This window comes from Oncorhynchus tshawytscha, linkage group LG29, assembly GCF_018296145.1.
Source record: "Oncorhynchus tshawytscha isolate Ot180627B linkage group LG29, Otsh_v2.0, whole genome shotgun sequence".
NCBI classification, from domain to species: Eukaryota; Metazoa; Chordata; class Actinopteri; order Salmoniformes; family Salmonidae; genus Oncorhynchus; species Oncorhynchus tshawytscha.
Window position 1 is genome coordinate 25,535,952 of NC_056457.1, and position 18,146 is coordinate 25,554,097.

At 46.0% G+C, this 18,146-nt stretch overlaps 1 protein-coding gene across 12 annotated transcripts in view; it reads left to right on the plus strand.

Annotated features, from left to right (window-relative positions):
- The window catches only part of tnikb (TRAF2 and NCK interacting kinase b), a 96,652-nt gene extending 78,706 nt beyond the window's left edge, over positions 1-17,946 (plus strand). For 11 of the 12 annotated variants that reach the window (XM_042308563.1, XM_042308560.1, XM_042308567.1 and 8 more), the window contains 8 exons: positions 1,014-1,184; positions 1,263-1,406; positions 2,375-2,509; positions 2,721-2,821; positions 2,978-3,127; positions 3,592-3,751; positions 15,542-15,681; positions 15,819-17,946. In XM_042308563.1, the coding sequence (XP_042164497.1) occupies positions 1,014-1,184; positions 1,263-1,406; positions 2,375-2,509; positions 2,721-2,821; positions 2,978-3,127; positions 3,592-3,751; positions 15,542-15,681; positions 15,819-15,902 (1,085 nt within the window). In that variant the 3' untranslated portion in view covers positions 15,903-17,946. The remainder of the gene's footprint in view (positions 1-1,013; positions 1,185-1,262; positions 1,407-2,374; positions 2,510-2,720; positions 2,822-2,977; positions 3,128-3,591; positions 3,752-15,541; positions 15,682-15,818) is intronic. The other variant, XM_042308569.1, reaches the window with a different exon arrangement.
- Positions 17,947-18,146: the final 200 nt, after the last annotated feature.

Below are 18,146 nucleotides of genomic sequence, written 5' to 3' on the forward strand. Positions count from 1 at the left end.
CGATTGCTCAGTTTGCCCGGGCGGACAGCTCTAGGAAGAGGTGATTGGTGATTCCAAACTTCCTCCATTTAAGAATGATTGAGGCCACTGTGTTCTTGGGGACCTTCAATGCTGCAAACATATTTTTGATACCCTTCTACAGATCTGTGCCTTGACACAATCCTGTCTCTGAGTTCTACGGACAATTCCTTCGACCTCATGTCTTGGTTTTTGCTCTGACATGCACTGTAAACTGTGGGACCTTATATAGGCAGGTGTGTGCCTTTCCAAATCATGTCCAATCAACTGAATTTACTACAGGTGGACTCCAATCAAGTTGTAGAAACATCAGGGGTGAAAAATGGAAACAGGATGCACCTGAGGTCAGTTTCGAGTCTCACAGCAAAGTGTCCGATTTAATTTTTAATAAATGTGCAAACATTTCAAAAAAAATCTGTTTTCGCTTTGTCCTTATAGGGTATTGTGTGTAGATTGAGGAGAATGTTTTGTTTTATTTGATTCATTTTAGAATAAGGCTGTGAGGTAACAATGTGGAAAAGGTGAAGGGGTCTGAATACTTGCACTGTGAGCTTATTTTACTCCAATGTTACTAAACAATGTAAATGTAATCAAACACTGTATAGCCTCAAAACATGATTAGAACTGTAATGTTGATATCACAGATGGTCAGTCTTTGCATCCATAGCTCTGTCTGTGAATTTGAGATTGGTTACATTTCTCCAGGCCCATCGCTCAGCTTTTTACCCAAACAGAGGCCACTGTGTTGTTTAAATGAAGGACTCTAGCTTTACGATCGCTAGGTGAGACATCCACATATCACAGTCATAGTAAGTCAAATGTTCCTTTATAGAAGTAGCTATCACCAATGGCTTCTTGCTCAAGCTCCTCTTGCCAGTGAATTGCTTAGGAATCAGTAGGTTGTGCAAATGTTTCTTTATGTTTTAAGGTTGTCCTGTGGTTGTAAGTTTGAAAGGTTATGTGAACGTTAGTGTAATGTTACCCTGTGGTTGCAGCCCACTTTGCAAACGAGCTGCTGCTTCAGGAGCAGGCTAGACTGAACGAGGCCAGAAAGATCAGTGTGGTCAACGTGAACCCGACCAACATACGACCTCACAGCGACACGCCTGAGATACGCAAATACAAGAAACGCTTCAACTCTGAGATACTGTGTGCTGCTCTCTGGGGTAAGAGACTTAAACTATACAGTACATATACACACACATTGTGCTATTGTGTGTGTTTTATTATTTGTGTGTGTCTAGGTGTGAACCTGCTGGTGGGGACAGAGAACGGTCTGATGTTGCTGGACCGTAGTGGTCAGGGGAAGGTCTATAACCTGATCAACCGCCGGCGCTTCCAACAGATGGACGTTCTGGAGGGCCTCAACGTCCTGGTCACCATATCAGGTAGGACTGACTGCTACTTAAACACAATCGGACCAAATGGTTCTGGAGCTCCATCGGAGCCGAGTGTTGTGGTTTTGACTGTCTGGGCTCAAAAGGCAGACTTGTGTTTTCTGAACAACTCGAGGCCTGTAGCAATGCTTTGTTCAGATTGGAAGATCACTCTCAAAGAGCTAACAGGCTGAAGACTTTTCCCTCTCTCCTCCCTCTTCTCCTTTCCCCTCTCTCTTCTACTCCCTCCCCTCTCTCCTCCCTCCTCCCTCCTCCCTCCTCCCTCCCCTCTCTCTCCCCTGGCCACTCTCTCCTCTCTCTCCCCTCTCTCCTCCCTCCTCTCCCCCTCTCCTCCTCTCCTCCTCTCTCTCCCCCTGGCCTCTCCTCCCCCCTCTCTCTTCTCCTCTCTCCTCCCTCCCCCTCTCTCTCCCCTGGCCTCTCCTCCCCTCCCTCCCCTCTCTCCTCTCTCTCTCCCTGGCCTCTCTCTCCCCTCCCTCTCCCCTCTCTCCCCTGGCCTCCCTCTCTCCTCCCCCTCTCCCCCCCTCTCTCCTCCTCTCTCCCCTCCCCCTCTCTCCTCCCTCTCCCCTCTCTCCTCCCTCTCCCCTCTCTCTCTCCCTCCTCCCTCTCTCCTCCCTCTCTCCTCCCTCTCCTCCCTCCCTCCCCTCTCTCTCTCTCCTCTTCTCCCCTCTTCTCCTCCCTCTCCTCTCTCTCTCCCTCTCTCCTCTCCCCTCTCCCCTCTCCTCTCCTCTCCCTCTCTCTCTCTCTCCTCTCCCCCTCTCCCCTCTCTCCTCTTCTCCCCTCTCCCCTCTCCCCTCTCTCCTCTCCCCTCTCTCTCTCTCCCCCTCTCTCTATCCCCTCTCCTCCCTCCCTCTCTCTCCCCTGGCCTCTCTCTCCTCTCTATCCTCCCTCTCTCCTCCCTCTCCCCTCTCTCTCCCCTGGCCTCTCTCTCCTCTCCCCTCCCCCTCTCTCTCTCTCTCCAGGGAAGAAGAATAAGCTGCGTGTGTACTACCTGTCCTGGCTGAGGAACAGGATATTACACAACGACCCCGAGGTGGAGAAGAAGCAGGGCTGGGTCACTGTAGGAGAGCTGGAGGGCTGTGTGCACTACAAAGTTGGTACGTGTGTGTGCGTGCGTGCGTGCGTGCGTGCGTGCGTGCGTGTGTGTGTGTGTGTGTGTGTGCGCGCGTGTCCCGGAGGTGGTGGTGGCTGGGTGAAGTTTAAACCTGTGTGTTGCATTAGCCCATTGAGCTAAAGCCTAGGCATTACCACAGGTTACTAACACAAGTCTCAGTGAGTGATTGACTCTCCTGTGTGTGCTGTTTCCAGTGAAGTATGAGAGGATCAAGTTTCTGGTCATCGCTCTGAAGAACTCAGTGGAGATCTTTGCCTGGGCACCCAAACCCTACCACAAGTTCATGGCTTTCAAGGTAACACACACACACACACCAGTATGATCTCATTTCCTCTACGATCACCTGGGTGATGCCCAGCAGCCATTTTCAAGCAAAACGCTCCCCACACATCAGTGATCACAGTATCTCTTTCTCTGTTCCCTGCTGTCTCTCGTTCTGTCTGTCTGTCAGTCGTTCACTGACCTGCAGCACCACCCCCAGCTGGTTGACCTGACGGTGGAGGAGGGTCAGAGGTTAAAGGTTATCTATGGCTCCAGCGTCGGGTTCCATGTCATTGATGTCGACTCTGGCAACCCTTATGACATCTACATTCCCTCCCACGTAAGAGTGTGAGTGTGAGTGTGTGTGCGCTCAGAGAAGGAAACCTGAACCAGGTAACATCTGATTTCTCCACTCTGGTGGTGAGCCGTTGGTTCCTCTTTGAACTATGACCTCTTAAATGGTAACCGTACCTACTGTGTGGCAGTTCTGGTTTCAGTGCTCAAATACCATGACGTTTACCATTTATGTTGTTCAAACCATGACGATGCTATTTTGTTTACATTCTGTGTTACCATGGTGATTGTGTGAATGTTGGAGTGGGAGATTCCATTGTTGCAGCAGTTTCTCCTCGCACAGGGGGGTGGGGAGCTGGCCACAAGACAGGGAGGGGGGGAAAGAAGAGAGAGACATTTAGAGAAATCCGGGAAAGAAAGAGGTAGAGGAGTTGTGGGGGTCGTGCTCTGTGCCCGCCAGGCTGATGCCACCCCACCCCTCCACTGTGTGGTATCTATCGCCCCCGGCAGATTCAGAGTCAGGTGACGCCCCATGCCATCGTGGTGCTGCCGCGGACCGACGGGATGGAGATGCTGCTGTGTTACGAGGACGAGGGCGTCTATGTCAACACCTACGGACGCATCACTAAAGACGTGGTGCTGCAGTGGGGAGAGATGCCTACTTCTGTTGGTAGGTCACACACACACTATATACACAACTCTCACTGCCCCCCTCACACACACTATATACACAACTCACTGCCCCCCACACACACACTATATACACAACTCTCACTGCCCCCCACACACACACTATACACACAACTCACTGCCCCCCTCACACACACTATATACACAACTCTCACTGCCCCCTCACACACACTATATACACAACTCACTGCCCCCTCACACACACTATATACACAACTCTCACTGCCCCCTCACACACTATATACACAACTCACTGCCCCCCTCACACACACTATATACACAACTCTCACTGCCCCCACACACACACTATATACACAACTCACTGCCCCCCACACACACTATATACACAACTCTCACTGCCCCCACACACACACTATATACACAACTCTCACTGCCCCCTCACACACACTATATACACAACTCTCACTGCCCCCTCACACACACTATATACACAACTCTCACTGCCCCCTCACACACACTATATACACAACTCTCACTGTCCCCCCTCACACACACTATATACACAACTCTCACTGCCCCCTCACACACACTATATACACAACTCTCACTGCCCCCTCACACACACTATATACACAACTCTCACTGCCCCCTCACACACACTATATACACAACTCTCACTGCCCCCTCACACACTATATACACAACTCTCACTGCCCCCTCACACACACTATATACACAACTCTCACTGCCCCCTCACACACACTATATACACAACTCTCACTGCCCTCACACACACTATATACACAACTCACTGCCCCCTCACACACACTATATACACAACTCTCACTGCCCCCTCACACACACTATATACACAACTCACTGCCCCCTCACACACACTATATACACAACTCACTGCCCCCTCACACACACTATATACACAACTCTCACTGCCACCCTCACACACACTATATACACAACTCTCACTGCCCCCTCACACACTATATACACAACTCTCACTGCCCTCCTCACACACACTATATACACAACTCTCACTGCCCCCTCACACACACTATATACACAACTCACTGCCCCCTCACACACACTATATACACAACTCTCACTGCCACCCTCACACACACTATATACACAACTCTCACTGCCCCCTCACACACACTATATACACAACTCACTGCCCCCTCACACACACTATATACACAACTCTCACTGCCACCCTCACACACACTATATACACAACTCTCACTGCCCCCTCACACACACTATATACACAACTCTCACTGCCCCCTCACACACACTATATACACAACTCTCACTGCCCCCTCACACACACTATATACACAACTCTCACTGCCCCCTCACACACACTATATACACAACTCACTGCCCCCTCACACACTATATACACAACTCTCACTGCCCCCTCACACACACTATATACACAACTCTCACTGCCCCCTCACACACTATATACACAACTCTCACTGCCCCCTCACACACACTATATACACAACTCTCACTGCCCCCTCACACACTATATACACAACTCTCACTGCCCCCTCACACACTATATACACAACTCTCACTGCCCCCTCACACACACTATATACACAACTCTCACTGCCCCCTCACACACACTATATACACAACTCTCACTGCCCCCTCACACACTATATACACAACTCACTGCCCCCCTCACACACTATATACACAACTCTCACTGCCCCCTCACACACACTATATACACAACTCACTGCCCCCTCACACACACTATATACACAACTCACTGCCCCCTCACACACACTTATACACAACTCTCACTGCCCCCCTCACACACACTATATACACAACTCTCACTGCCCCCACACACACTATATACACAACTCTCACTGCCCCCCTCACACACTATATACACAACTCTCACTGCCCCCTCACACACACTATATACACAACTCACTGCCCCCTCACACACACTATATACACAACTCTCACTGCCCCCTCACACACACTATATACACAACTCACTGCCCCCTCACACACACTATATACACAACTCACTGCCCCCTCACACACACTATATACACAACTCTCACTGCCCCCCTCACACACACTATATACACAACTCACTGCCCCCTCACACACACACTATATACACAACTCTCACTGCCCCCTCACACACACTATATACACAACTCACTGCCCCCCTCACACACACTATATACACAACTCTCACTGCCCCCCACACACACACTATATACACAACTCACTGCCCCCTCACACACACTATATACAACTCTCACTGCCCCCTCACACACACTATATGCCAACTCTCACTGGTTCACATACACTATATACTCCAACGCTCACTGCCCCCTCACACACACTATATACACAACTCACTGCCCCCTCACACCCCTCACTATTCCACAACCCCTCACTGCCCCCTCACACACACCTCTATGCCTCTCACTGGTTCACATTCCTCTTCTCCACCCCTCACATTCTCAGACTCACTACCCCACACTATTCCTCACTACCCCTCACTACCCCTCACTATTCCTCACTATTCCTCACTATTCCTCACCACCCCTCACTATTCCTCACTATTCCTCACCACCCCTCACTATTCCTCACTACCCTCACTATTCCTCACTATTCCTCACTACCCCTCACTATTCCTCACCACCCCTCACTATTCCTCACCACCCTCACTATTCCTCACTATTCCTCACTACCCCTCACTATTCCTCACTATTCCTCACTACCCCTCACTATTCCTCACTACCCCTCACTATTCCTCACTATTCCCCCTCACTATTCCTCACTACCCCTCACTATTCCTCACTACCCCTCACTATTCCTCACTACCCCTCACTATTCCTCACTACCCCTCACTATTCCTCACTACCCCTCACTATTCCTCACTACCCTCACTATTCCTCACTACCCCTCACTATTCCTCACTACCCCTCACTATTCCTCACTACCCCTCACTATTCCTCACTACCCCTCACTATTCCTCACTACCCCTCACTATTCCTCACTACCCCTCACTATTCCTCACTACCCCTCACTATTCCTCACTACCCCTCACACCCCCCAAACTTCTTGATAAGAAAATAAATAAATACAATTCTCTAAATAAGCTTTTATGCACAATTTAAAAGGTCAAAACACTGCATGTAAAATTAGACCTGGACTAAACCATGAGACCTGGACTAAACCATGAGACCTGGACTAAACCATGAGACCTGGACTAAACCATGAGACCTGGACTAAACCATAAGACCCACAAATGATTTTATCAAAATAGTTCACCCTGCTTTTTTCTGTCTATGAAAATGCAAATTCATGCACAACCACTAATAATGAACATTTTGTAGCAGGCCTTTTAGAAAATATAACACAGGTCTCATGAACAATCTCTCAAGCGCAAACCCACGTGGTAGTGAGTAGCCAGCTAATCGTTTATATGCTAACAAGGTAGAACAGTTGAACCATTATATATACACCCTCCTGTCCATCTCCTGTCTGAACAGCCGCATGTTGACTTTAACATACTGAAATCAAGTAGCCTACCTGGATAAGACGATGCTTATTTCTCAGAACAAGTTGCCAATTCCTGTTATAAATGTGTCTTTTTGTGTTCATTTCACGGCAATGCCGCCCGTGACAAACGAAGCATTAACTTTCCACAATCATGTTTATTGACACTCAATTCAGCAGGGTCTGCTCTGTTCAACATTTTGGGAGTTGAGACTTTAAAAGGGTATTGTAAGAGAGTTTAAGTTCTCGTCTATTGCAGTAAAATAATGTCTCTAAGCGTTTGTGTCCACATGACCAATTTCCGTTGGACCAAACCTCAAATGCAAATAGTGAGTTTAAACTGCTTGTTCTCAGAGAGGAAGAAGTTATCTTTCATTGTTATTTTTGTGAGTGGCAGAGGGAGGGGCTTGGTGTGTGAGTGGCAGAGGGAGGGGCTTGGTGTGTGAGTGGCAGAGGGAGGGGCTTGGTGTGTGAGTGGCAGGGGGAGGGGCTTGGTCTGTGAGTGGGAAGGAGCACAGTGCACAGAAGGAGCGAAGGGGACGATAACAAAAATACATAGAACGGTCATAAAAACTAAGAACAATAAAACCTTGATTCTTGCGTCCTCGACCCTTGCTCCTCCCATTGGACTCCGACCCCTGCTCCTCCCACCCGACCCCTGCTCCTCCCACCCGACTCCGACCCCTGCTCCTCCCACCTGACTCCGACCCCTGCTCCTCCCACCCCTACTCCTCCCACCCGACTCCGACCCCCCTTCCACATGTTATACAGTTGAAGTCGGAAGTTAACATACACTTAGGTTGGAGTCATTAAAACTCATTTTTCAACCACTCCAGAAATGTCTTGTTTACAAACTATAGTTTTGGCAAGTCGGTTAGGACATCTACTTTGTGCATGACACAAGTCATTTTTCCAGCAATTGTTTATAGACAGATTATTTCACTTATATTTCACTGTTTCACAATTCCAGTGGGTCAGAAGTTTACATACACTAAGTTGATTGTGCCTTTTAAACAGCTTGGAAAATTCCAGAAATGATGTCATAGCTTTAGAAGTTTCTGATAGGCTAGTTGACATCATTTGAGTCAATTGGAGGTGTACCTGTGGATGTATTTCAAGGCCTACCTTCAAACTCAGTGCCTCTTTGCTTGACATCATGGGAAAATCAAAAGAAATCAGCCAAGAACTCAGAAAAAGAACTGTAGACCTCCACAAGTCTGGTTCATCCTTGGGAGCAATTTCAAAATGCCTGAAGGTACCACGTTCATCTGTACAAACAATAGTACGCAAGTATAAACACCATGGGACCACGCAGCCATCATACTGCTCAGGAAGGAGACTCGTTCTGTCTCCTAGAGATGAATGTACTTTTGTGCGAAAAGGGCAAATCAATCCCAGAACAACAGCAAAGGACCTTGTGAAGATGCTGGAGGAAAGAGGTACAAAAGTATCTATATCCACGGTAAAACAAGTCCTATATCGACATAACCTGAACGGCCACTCGGCAAGGAAGAAGCCACTGCTCCAAAACCACCATTAAAAAGCCAGACTACGGTTTGCAACTGAACATGGGGACAAAGATGATGAAACAAAAATAGAACTGTTTGGCCAATAATGACCATCGTTATGTTTGGAGAAAAAAGGGGGAGGCTTGCAAGCCGAAGAACACCATCCCAACCGTGAAGCATGGGGGTGGAAGCATCAGGTTGTGGGGGTGCTTTGCTGCAGGAGGGACTGGTGCACTTCACAAAATAGATGGAATCATGAGGTAGGAAAATTATGTGGATATATTGAAGCAACATCTCAAGACATCGGTCAGGAAGTTAAAGTTTGGTTGCAAATGGACAATGCCCCAAGCATACTTCCAAAGTTGTGACAAAATGGCTCAAGGACAACAAAGTCAAGGTATTGGAGTGGCCATCACAAAGCTCTGACCTCAATCCTATAGAACATTTGTGGGCAGAACTGAAAACGTGTGAGCGAGCGAGGAGGCCTACAAACCTGACTCAGTTACACCAGCTCTGTCAGGAGGAATGGGCCAAAATTCATCCAACTTGTTGTGGGAAGCTTGTGGAAGGCTACCCGAAATGTTTGACCCAAGTTAAACAATTTAAAGGCAATGCTACCAAATACTAATTGAGTGTATGTAAACTTCTGACCAATGAGGAATGTGATGAAATAAATAAAAGCTGAAATAAATAATTCTATTATTATTCTGACATTTCACATTATTAAAATAAAGTGGTGATCCTAACTGACCTAAGACAGGGAATTTTTACAAGGATTAAATATCAGGAATTGTGAAAACTGAGTTTAAATGTATTTGGCTAAGGTGTATGTAAACGTTCAACTTCAACTGTATATAATAACACACCTGTAAGGACTCAGACACTTACACCACTCTGCATGCTCCTACGCACTTCCTACCCCTAGAGTCGTGCCCCTGTCCCCAGCACAAGGATAAATGTTTGTGTTTCTGTTTGTCTGCTACTTTGTTATAATGTTATTTTTGTGTTGCTGTTTGGTTGGCAACCAGATGATACTGAAATATTGTGGATATCTACCTGTACATGATCTATCTACCCATCTCTCTATCTACCTGTCTCTCTAGGTCTAGGATCTCTCTATCTACCGGTCTCTCTAGGTCTAGGATATCTCTATCTACCTGTCTCTCTAGGTCTAGGATATCTCTATCTACCCGTCTCTCTAGGTCTAGGATATCTCTATCTACCCGTCTCTCTAGGTCTAGGATATCTCTATCTACCTGTCTCTCTAGGTCTAGGATCTCTCTATCTACCTGTCTCTCTAGGTCTAGGATATCTCAATCTACCTGTCTCTCTAGGTCTAGGATATCTCTATCTACCCGTCTCTCTAGGTCTAGGATATACAGTGCATTCGGAAAGTAGTCAGACCCCTTCCTTTTTCCCCACATTTTGTTCATTTACAGCCTTATTCTAAAATGGATTAAATAAATTTTATTTGCCAATCTATACACACTACCTCATAATCACGAAGCGAAAATTGGTAATTTTTTTGTTGCAATTTTATTTAAAATAAATACAGTGTGGCAAAAAAGTATTTAGTCAGCCACCAATTGTGCAAGTTCTCCCACTTAGAAAGATGAGAGAGGCCTGTAATTTTCATCATAGGTACACTTCAACTATGACAGACAAAATGATGGAAAAAAAATCCAGAAAATCACATCGTAGGATTTTTCATGAATTTATTGGCAAATTATGGTGGAAAATAAGTATTTGGTCACCTACAAACAAGCAAGATTTCTGGCTCTCACAGACCTGTAACTTTTTCTTTAAGAGGCTCCTCTATCCTCCACTCGTTACCTGTATTCATGGCACCTGTTTGAACTTGTTATCAGTATAAAAGACACCTGTCCGCAACCTCAAACAGTCACACTCCAAACTCCACTATGGCCAAGACCAAAGAGCTGTCAAAGGACACCAGAAACAAAATTGTAGACCTGCACCAGGCTGGGAAGACTGAATCTGCAATAGGTAAGCAGCTTGGTTTGAAGAAATCAACTGTGGGAGCAATTATTAGGAAATGGAAGACATACAAGACCACTGATAATCTCCCTCGATCTGGGGCTCCACGCAAGATCTCACCCTGTGAGATCAAAATGAACACCCATGTGGTTCTGTTTTTTTTTGGTTACTACATGATTCCATATTGGTTATTTTATAGTGTCGATGCCTTCACTATTATTCTACAATGTAGAAAATAGTAAAAATAAAGAAAAAGGTCTAGGATATAGCTACCTGTCTCTGTAGGTCTAGGATATAGCTACCTGTCTCTCTAGGTCTAGGATATAGCTACCTGTCTCTGTAGGTTTAGGATATAGCTACCTGTCTCTGTAGGTCTAGGATATAGCTACCTGTCTCTGTAGGTCTAGGATATAGCTACCTGTCTCTGTAGGTCTAGGATATAGCTACCTGTCTCTGTAGGTCTAGGATATAGCTACCTGTCTCTGTAGGTCTAGGATATAGCTACCTGTCTCTGTAGGTCTAGGATATAGCTACCTGTCTCTGTAGGTCTAGGATATAGCTACCTGTCTCTGTAGGTCTAGGATATAGCTACCTGTCTCTGTAGGTCTAGGATATAGCTACCTGTCTCTGTAGGTCTAGGATATAGCTACCTGTCTCTGTAGGTCTAGGATATAGCTACCTGTCTCTGTAGGTCTAGGATATAGCTAGCTACCTGTCTCTGTAGGTCTAGGATATAGCTACCTGTCTCTGTAGGTCTAGGATATAGCTACCTGTCTCTGTAGGTCTAGGATATAGCTACCTGTCTCTGTAGGTCTAGGATATAGCTACCTGTCTCTGTAGGTCTAGGATATAGCTACCTGTCTCTGTAGGTCTAGGATATAGCTACCTGTCTCTGTAGGTCTAGGATATAGCTACCTGTCTCTGTAGGTCTAGGATATAGCTACCTGTCTCTGTAGGTTTAGGATATAGCTACCTGTCTCTGTAGGTCTAGGATATAGCTACCTGTCTCTGTAGGTCTAGGATATAGCTACCTGTCTCTGTAGGTCTAGGATATAGCTACCTGTCTCTGTAGGTCAAGGATATAGCTACCTGTCTCTGTAGGTTTAGGATATAGCTACCTGTCTCTGTAGGTCTAGGATATAGCTACCTGTCTCTGTAGGTCTAGGATATAGCTACCTGTCTCTGTAGGTTTAGGATATAGCTACCTGTCTCTGTAGGTTTAGGATATAGCTACCTGTCTCTGTAGGTTTAGGATATAGCTACCTGTCTCTGTAGGTTTAGGATATAGCTACCTGTCTCTGTAGGTTTAGGATATAGCTACCTGTCTCTGTAGGTTTAGGATATAGCTACCTGTCTCTGTAGGTTTAGGATATAGCTACCTGTCTCTGTAGGTTTAGGATATAGCTACCTGTCTCTGTAGGTCTAGGATATAGCTACCTGTCTCTGTAGGTTTAGGATATAGCTACCTGTCTCTGTAGGTTTAGGATATAGCTACCTGTCTCTGTAGGTCTAGGATATAGCTACCTGTCTCTGTAGGTCTAGGATATAGCTACCTGTCTCTGTAGGTCTAGGATATAGCTACCTGTCTCTGTAGGTCTAAGAGACACTATATATACAAAAGTGTGTGGACACACCTTCAAATTAATGGATTTGGCTATTTCAGCCTCACCCGTTGCTGACAGGTGTATAAAATCGAGCACACAGCCATGCAATCTACATAGACAAACCTTGGCAGTAGAATGGCCTTACTGAAGGGCTCAGTGACTTTCAACGTAGCACCCACATTGGATGCCACCTTTCCAAGAAGTCAGTTCGTCAAATGTCTGCCCTGCTAGAGCTGCCCCGGTCATCTGTAACTGCTGTTATTGTGAAGTGGAAACATCTATGCGCAACAATGGCTCAGCCCCGAACATGACTGGCGAGTGCTGAAATAAAAAAATTGTCTGTCCTCGGTTGCAGCACTCACTAGGGAGTTCCAAACTGCCCCTGGAAGCAACATCGGCACAAGAACTGTTCTTCGAGAGCTTCATGAAATGGGCTTCCATGGCCGAGCATCCACACACAAGCCTAAGATCACCATGCGCAATGCCAAGCGTCGGCTGGAGTTGTGTAAAGCTCACCACCATTTGACTCTGGAGCAGTGGAAACGTGTTTTCAGGAGTGAAAAATCACGCTTCACTACCTTGCAGTCCGACAGACGAATCTGGGTTTGGTGGATGCCAGGAGACGCTACCTGCCCCAATGCATAGTGCCAACTGTAAAGTTTGGTGGAACTGTAAAGTCATGGTTCTGGCTAGGCAGTGAAGGGAAATGTTAACACTACAGCATACAATGACATTCTAGACAATTCTGTGCTTCCAACTTTGTGGCAACAGTTTGGGGAAGGCCCTTTCCTTTTTCTGCATGACAATGCCCCCATGCACAAAGCCAGGTCCATATAGAAATGCTTTGTTAAGATTGGTGTAGAAGACCTTGACTGGCCTGCACAGAGCCCTAACCTCAACCCCATTGAACACCTTTGGGATGAATTGCAACCACTGTTGCTCCTCTCCCTAGGAGTGGCCGTTCTGCAACGATGACTGCAAGAGCACAGCGCAGAATACTCAATGAGGTTAAGAAGAATCCTAGAGTGTCAGCTAAAGACTTACAGAGATCTCTGGAACATCTCTGTTAACGAGTCTATGATTCGTAAAAACACTAAACAAGAATGGTGTTCATGAGAAGACACCACGGAAGAAGCAACTGCTGTCTAAAAAAAAAACATTTCTGCACATCTGAAGTTTGCAAAAGTGCACCTTGATGTTGGCAAAATATTCTGCGGACAGATGACACTACAGTTGAGTTGTTTGTAAGGAACACACAACACTATGTGTGGAGAAAAAAATCCACCGCACACCAACATCAAAACCTCATGCCATCTGTAAAGTATGGTGGAGGGAGCATCATGGTATGGAGCTGCCACAGAGCCTGGACAGCTTGCGTTCATTGACGGAAAAATGAATTAAAGTTTATCAAGACATTTTGCAGGAGAATGTTAGGCTGTCTGTCCGCCAATTGAAGCTCAACAGAAGTTGGGTGATGCAACAGGACAACGACCCAAAACATAGAAGTAAATCAACAACAGAATGGCTTCAACAGAAGAAAATACACCTTCTGGAGTGGCCCAGTCAGAGTCCTGACCTCAACCCGATTGAGATGCTGTGGCATGACCTCAAAAGAGCAGTTCACACCAGACATCCCAAGAATATTGCTGAACTGAAACAGTTTTGTAAAGATGAATGGTCCAAAATTCCTCCTGACCGTTGTGCAGGTCTGATCCACAACTACAGAAAATGTTTGGTTGAGGTTATTGCTGCCAAAGGAAGGTCAACCAGTTATTAAATCCAAGGGTTCACATACTTTTCCCACCCTGCACTGTGAATGTTGACATGGTGTGTTCAATAAAGACATGAAAACGTAGAATTGTCTATTAGTTTAAGCAGACTGTGTTTGTCTATTGTTGTGACCTAGATGATCAGATCAAATGTTATGACCAATTTATGCAGAAATCCAGATATTTTCAAAGGGTTCACATACTTTTTCTTGCCACTGTATATACCTGTCTCTCTTTAGGATGGTGACACTTTCTGTTTGCCTTTATGTACATACATTAAATACTTTCAAGCACTTGAGCTGTGCTTGATTAAGTGACCTCTTGTGCCATGGAATAGTACCAAAAGTGTGCGGTCCAAGCTAAATCAAGCGCCCTCAAATATTTGGCCCAGGTCTATTAATGACACCCATCACATCTAATTACAAAGCTCAGGGCTAGGTTTAGTTAGTGATGGGGAAACCAGTATCCTATTGCTTTAATCCCAGTAGATCTCAAATGGATCTTGATAGATCCCTGTGTCTTTAGATCAGCTCTGCCCTTCTCTGCTTCTCTTTTGTCTCTCCACTCTAACACCAAGCTTCAGTTTGTCTTGTCAGTCTGAATGACTGTTTTCATTTGGCTCATTCTGTCTCTGTCTGAAACACTGTGGGTTTGTGTTGTGTTTTGAGACTCTACTCAGTCCTAGGAGCTTCTACCCCTGAGTTGATATCTCCTTCCTTTAAAAGGCCTCTCAACCCCGGCCCCAACACACAAATACTATATCAACATATACAGCCCCAAGCCACCATGACCAATACAAACCAGTACATACAAACACATACAGAGACAGGCCCACACCGACACACACACACACACTCACTCCAGTCCGTTTGCCAGCCCACTTCCTGAGTACACAGGAGCTGGATGACAGAACTGGGAGGTAAAATCACCCAACTATCCTTATGCTGCTACTGCTGTAACCATCCTCATAGTCATCAATCACCTGCACAATCCCTGCTACAGTATTACCACCCAGGGGCAGGGTTACCATCCTGTAGAACCACCATACAAGAGTCATCACAGTCAGTAGATGCTCAGATGGCCGTTTCTCCTAGTAGCTCACTTTGACTCTCCCCCCCCATAACTCTGGGGATCTCTCCTACTAGCGTTGCCCCCTGGGTCCATATGAAACAGCCCCCTCCCCATCCCCCCTCGGGCTGGATAGCTCAGGTGTTTGAGTTTTTATCCTCCATTCAGATTTAGAAACAGAAACTGCTGCAATGATATCCTCCCAGAGGCGTGGCCTAGGGGTGTGATCTGTGATTGGGTGACTGGTTTGAGTGAGTGCTCTCCTGTCCAATCCCCTGTCTGTATGTCCCTGTCCCTCCCCCAGCCTACATCCACTCCAACCAGATCATGGGCTGGGGAGAGAAGGCCATTGAGATCCGCTCCGTGGAGACGGGACACCTCGACGGAGTTTTCATGCACAAGCGAGCTCAGCGACTGAAGTTCCTGTCGGAGAGGAACGACAAGGTGTGTGTAAGCACAAACGCATGTATACAAGCTAAGAGCACACACACACACACACACACACAAGCTGCAAGAAATCCTAAAAATATAAGCCAGCACACATGCTAACCCTCCTCATTATGCTGTGTGCTTGTCTGCAGGTGTTTTTCGCCTCTGTGCGTTCCGGCGGCAGCAGCCAAGTCTTCTTCATGACCCTGAACCGGAGCTCTATGATGAACTGGTAACCCTGGCAAACCCTCCTCCTTACTTCTTCCCTCCATACTGTACATACCTAACCAGAGGTCAGGGTGGAGGGATGAAGAGAGAGAACTGAGACAGACGAGTAAACACAGAGCGGCTGGCGGCTCAGCAGCGACGGGAGGAGAGAAACAGTCTCCCATCCAGGCAGACATCTGCAGTAGCAACCTACAACCACAAGAGGAACCAGAGAGGAACAGCAAATCCAGATCACGCTCAGACAACACTCGTTCTCTCTGTTGTCTTAGTTTCTCTCAGGCTCTGTCTGAGATGCCCCCCTATTTCCTACATAGTGCAATACTTTTGGTCAGAGTAGGCATTTTGGACATAGCCTCAGTGTTTATCCCAGGTGTTTTTGTCTTTGGGAGGTAGTGACAGGATGTGCTAGTGTAGTCTCCCTAATGGGGTCAGGGGTCAGCGACCAAGGTTATTGTCATGACCCCTGACCTTTGTGTATATATGGTGGGGGTGAGTGTAGATTCCTGACTGCTGGAGCAGTTTAAAAAATATCAATATTGTCACCAATGGTCACCAAAAAAATGATACTCTTGGCATAGATGCCATTCTTGTTCTAGTTCACCTGTGCTCCCCACTTTCTCTGCGAATGTTCTATTTGACAGTCAATCTATTTGCCGTATTTCTATCGTTACACATTTGTAAATGCCACATTCTATGATCTGAAACAGACCTGCTTTCCTATCGGACACTCTTCCACTGAGACAGAACAACAGAGGACAGACAAAAGGGAGACAGAAAATGATGAGAGACCGAGAGCAGTCTGAGTTTGTTTAATTTATCTTCCTCCTGAATTTCAGCCTGTTTTGGTGGGAGTTTTGGCCTTCCATGGTGACATCACTATTTTTGTAAATGAGTTAGACCAATAAGAAAGAGTTCCAAACCTTTCTGCCAATAGCAGCTAATTTTGTTTCCCCCTTACCACTCCGACAGTACTAGCAAAATTCTTGCTTAAGAAATGTTTATTTTTACCATTTTAATAGAAAACAACCACAGGTACTTAATTGTTACCCAGAAATGATTTGATATGGAGATAAAAATGGCTGCATGGGACAGACGTATGGGTTGGTTAATGGTCAGACTTCTTCCTACACAACACCTCTTTTCTCCAGCTGTTCCCCTGTCTCCTTTGGTTCACCTGGTTCTGTACATGGTGCGTAGTGACACATCTGTCTCTGTTGGTTCACCTGCTTCTGTACATGTGCATAGTGACACCTATACTACTCATCATCATCAATCCTGACTAAGGCAATACACAGGTCTAACTGGAGAGATGCGTGGTTGGGACGATTAACTTTCCAAAATGAGACCCACCATGTTAGCGTCAGTCAGGACCTTACACTGGGGCCGTTTAAATGTACTCAAACTAGCTTTAGACGGCCAGGTAGAATGACCACACTATGAATCTCCACCATTAAGTTAAATCACGTGTAGTCTTCTAGGATACAGTGTCTGACTCTGTAACATAAGATCTGCCAAGATAGTTGGTGAAAGTGGAGGAGGGTGTCTGTGTGTACTGAACCAATGATGATGATTGACTACTGATGTGGCGTTGGATGTAACACAGGGTAATAGGCATGAGCCTACTCCATCCACTAATCGCTTACCTCTTCAGTTGTCATAGATCTGAAAGGACTGGATAAATATGTGTGACCGACCGGTGTATGAACCTGGGTCGGCAGACCTCTTGTTTTTTCCTATCTAGTCCTGTCAGATCTGTGAATACTGCAGGAGTATAGGTTAGAGAGAAGGGGATGATTCCAAGAAACCATAGGAGAAATATGATTAAGCATTTCATTATATCTGACTGATCATTTAGAAAAAGACAGCCATCATGTTCACACTATAAGGCTTTCTACAGAATAGAGAAAATGGTTTAAGGGATTTCTAAAATGTTTTTATCGTGGTATAATTTGTATTTAAATATTTTGTAAGTATCAGAGTATGTGTGTGCATATGAGACTTGTCTTCCCTGCTAACAGTACAGGATTAAACTCTGCCACTGTTAAGACCGTCTGTGTGTTGAGTGACTGAGTGTGTGCTTTCATCTCATCTGAATCACTGGGACAATAACCCCGCCCCCAGACTGGTACTCCACTCCACTATGTGATGTTGAAACGTAACTGTCCTTCCTTGTACAGACATGATTACAGAGACGTCCTCTACTGCTTTACTTTACTGTCTGGATGTCTTCTGAAATCTAAAATGCACAGCAG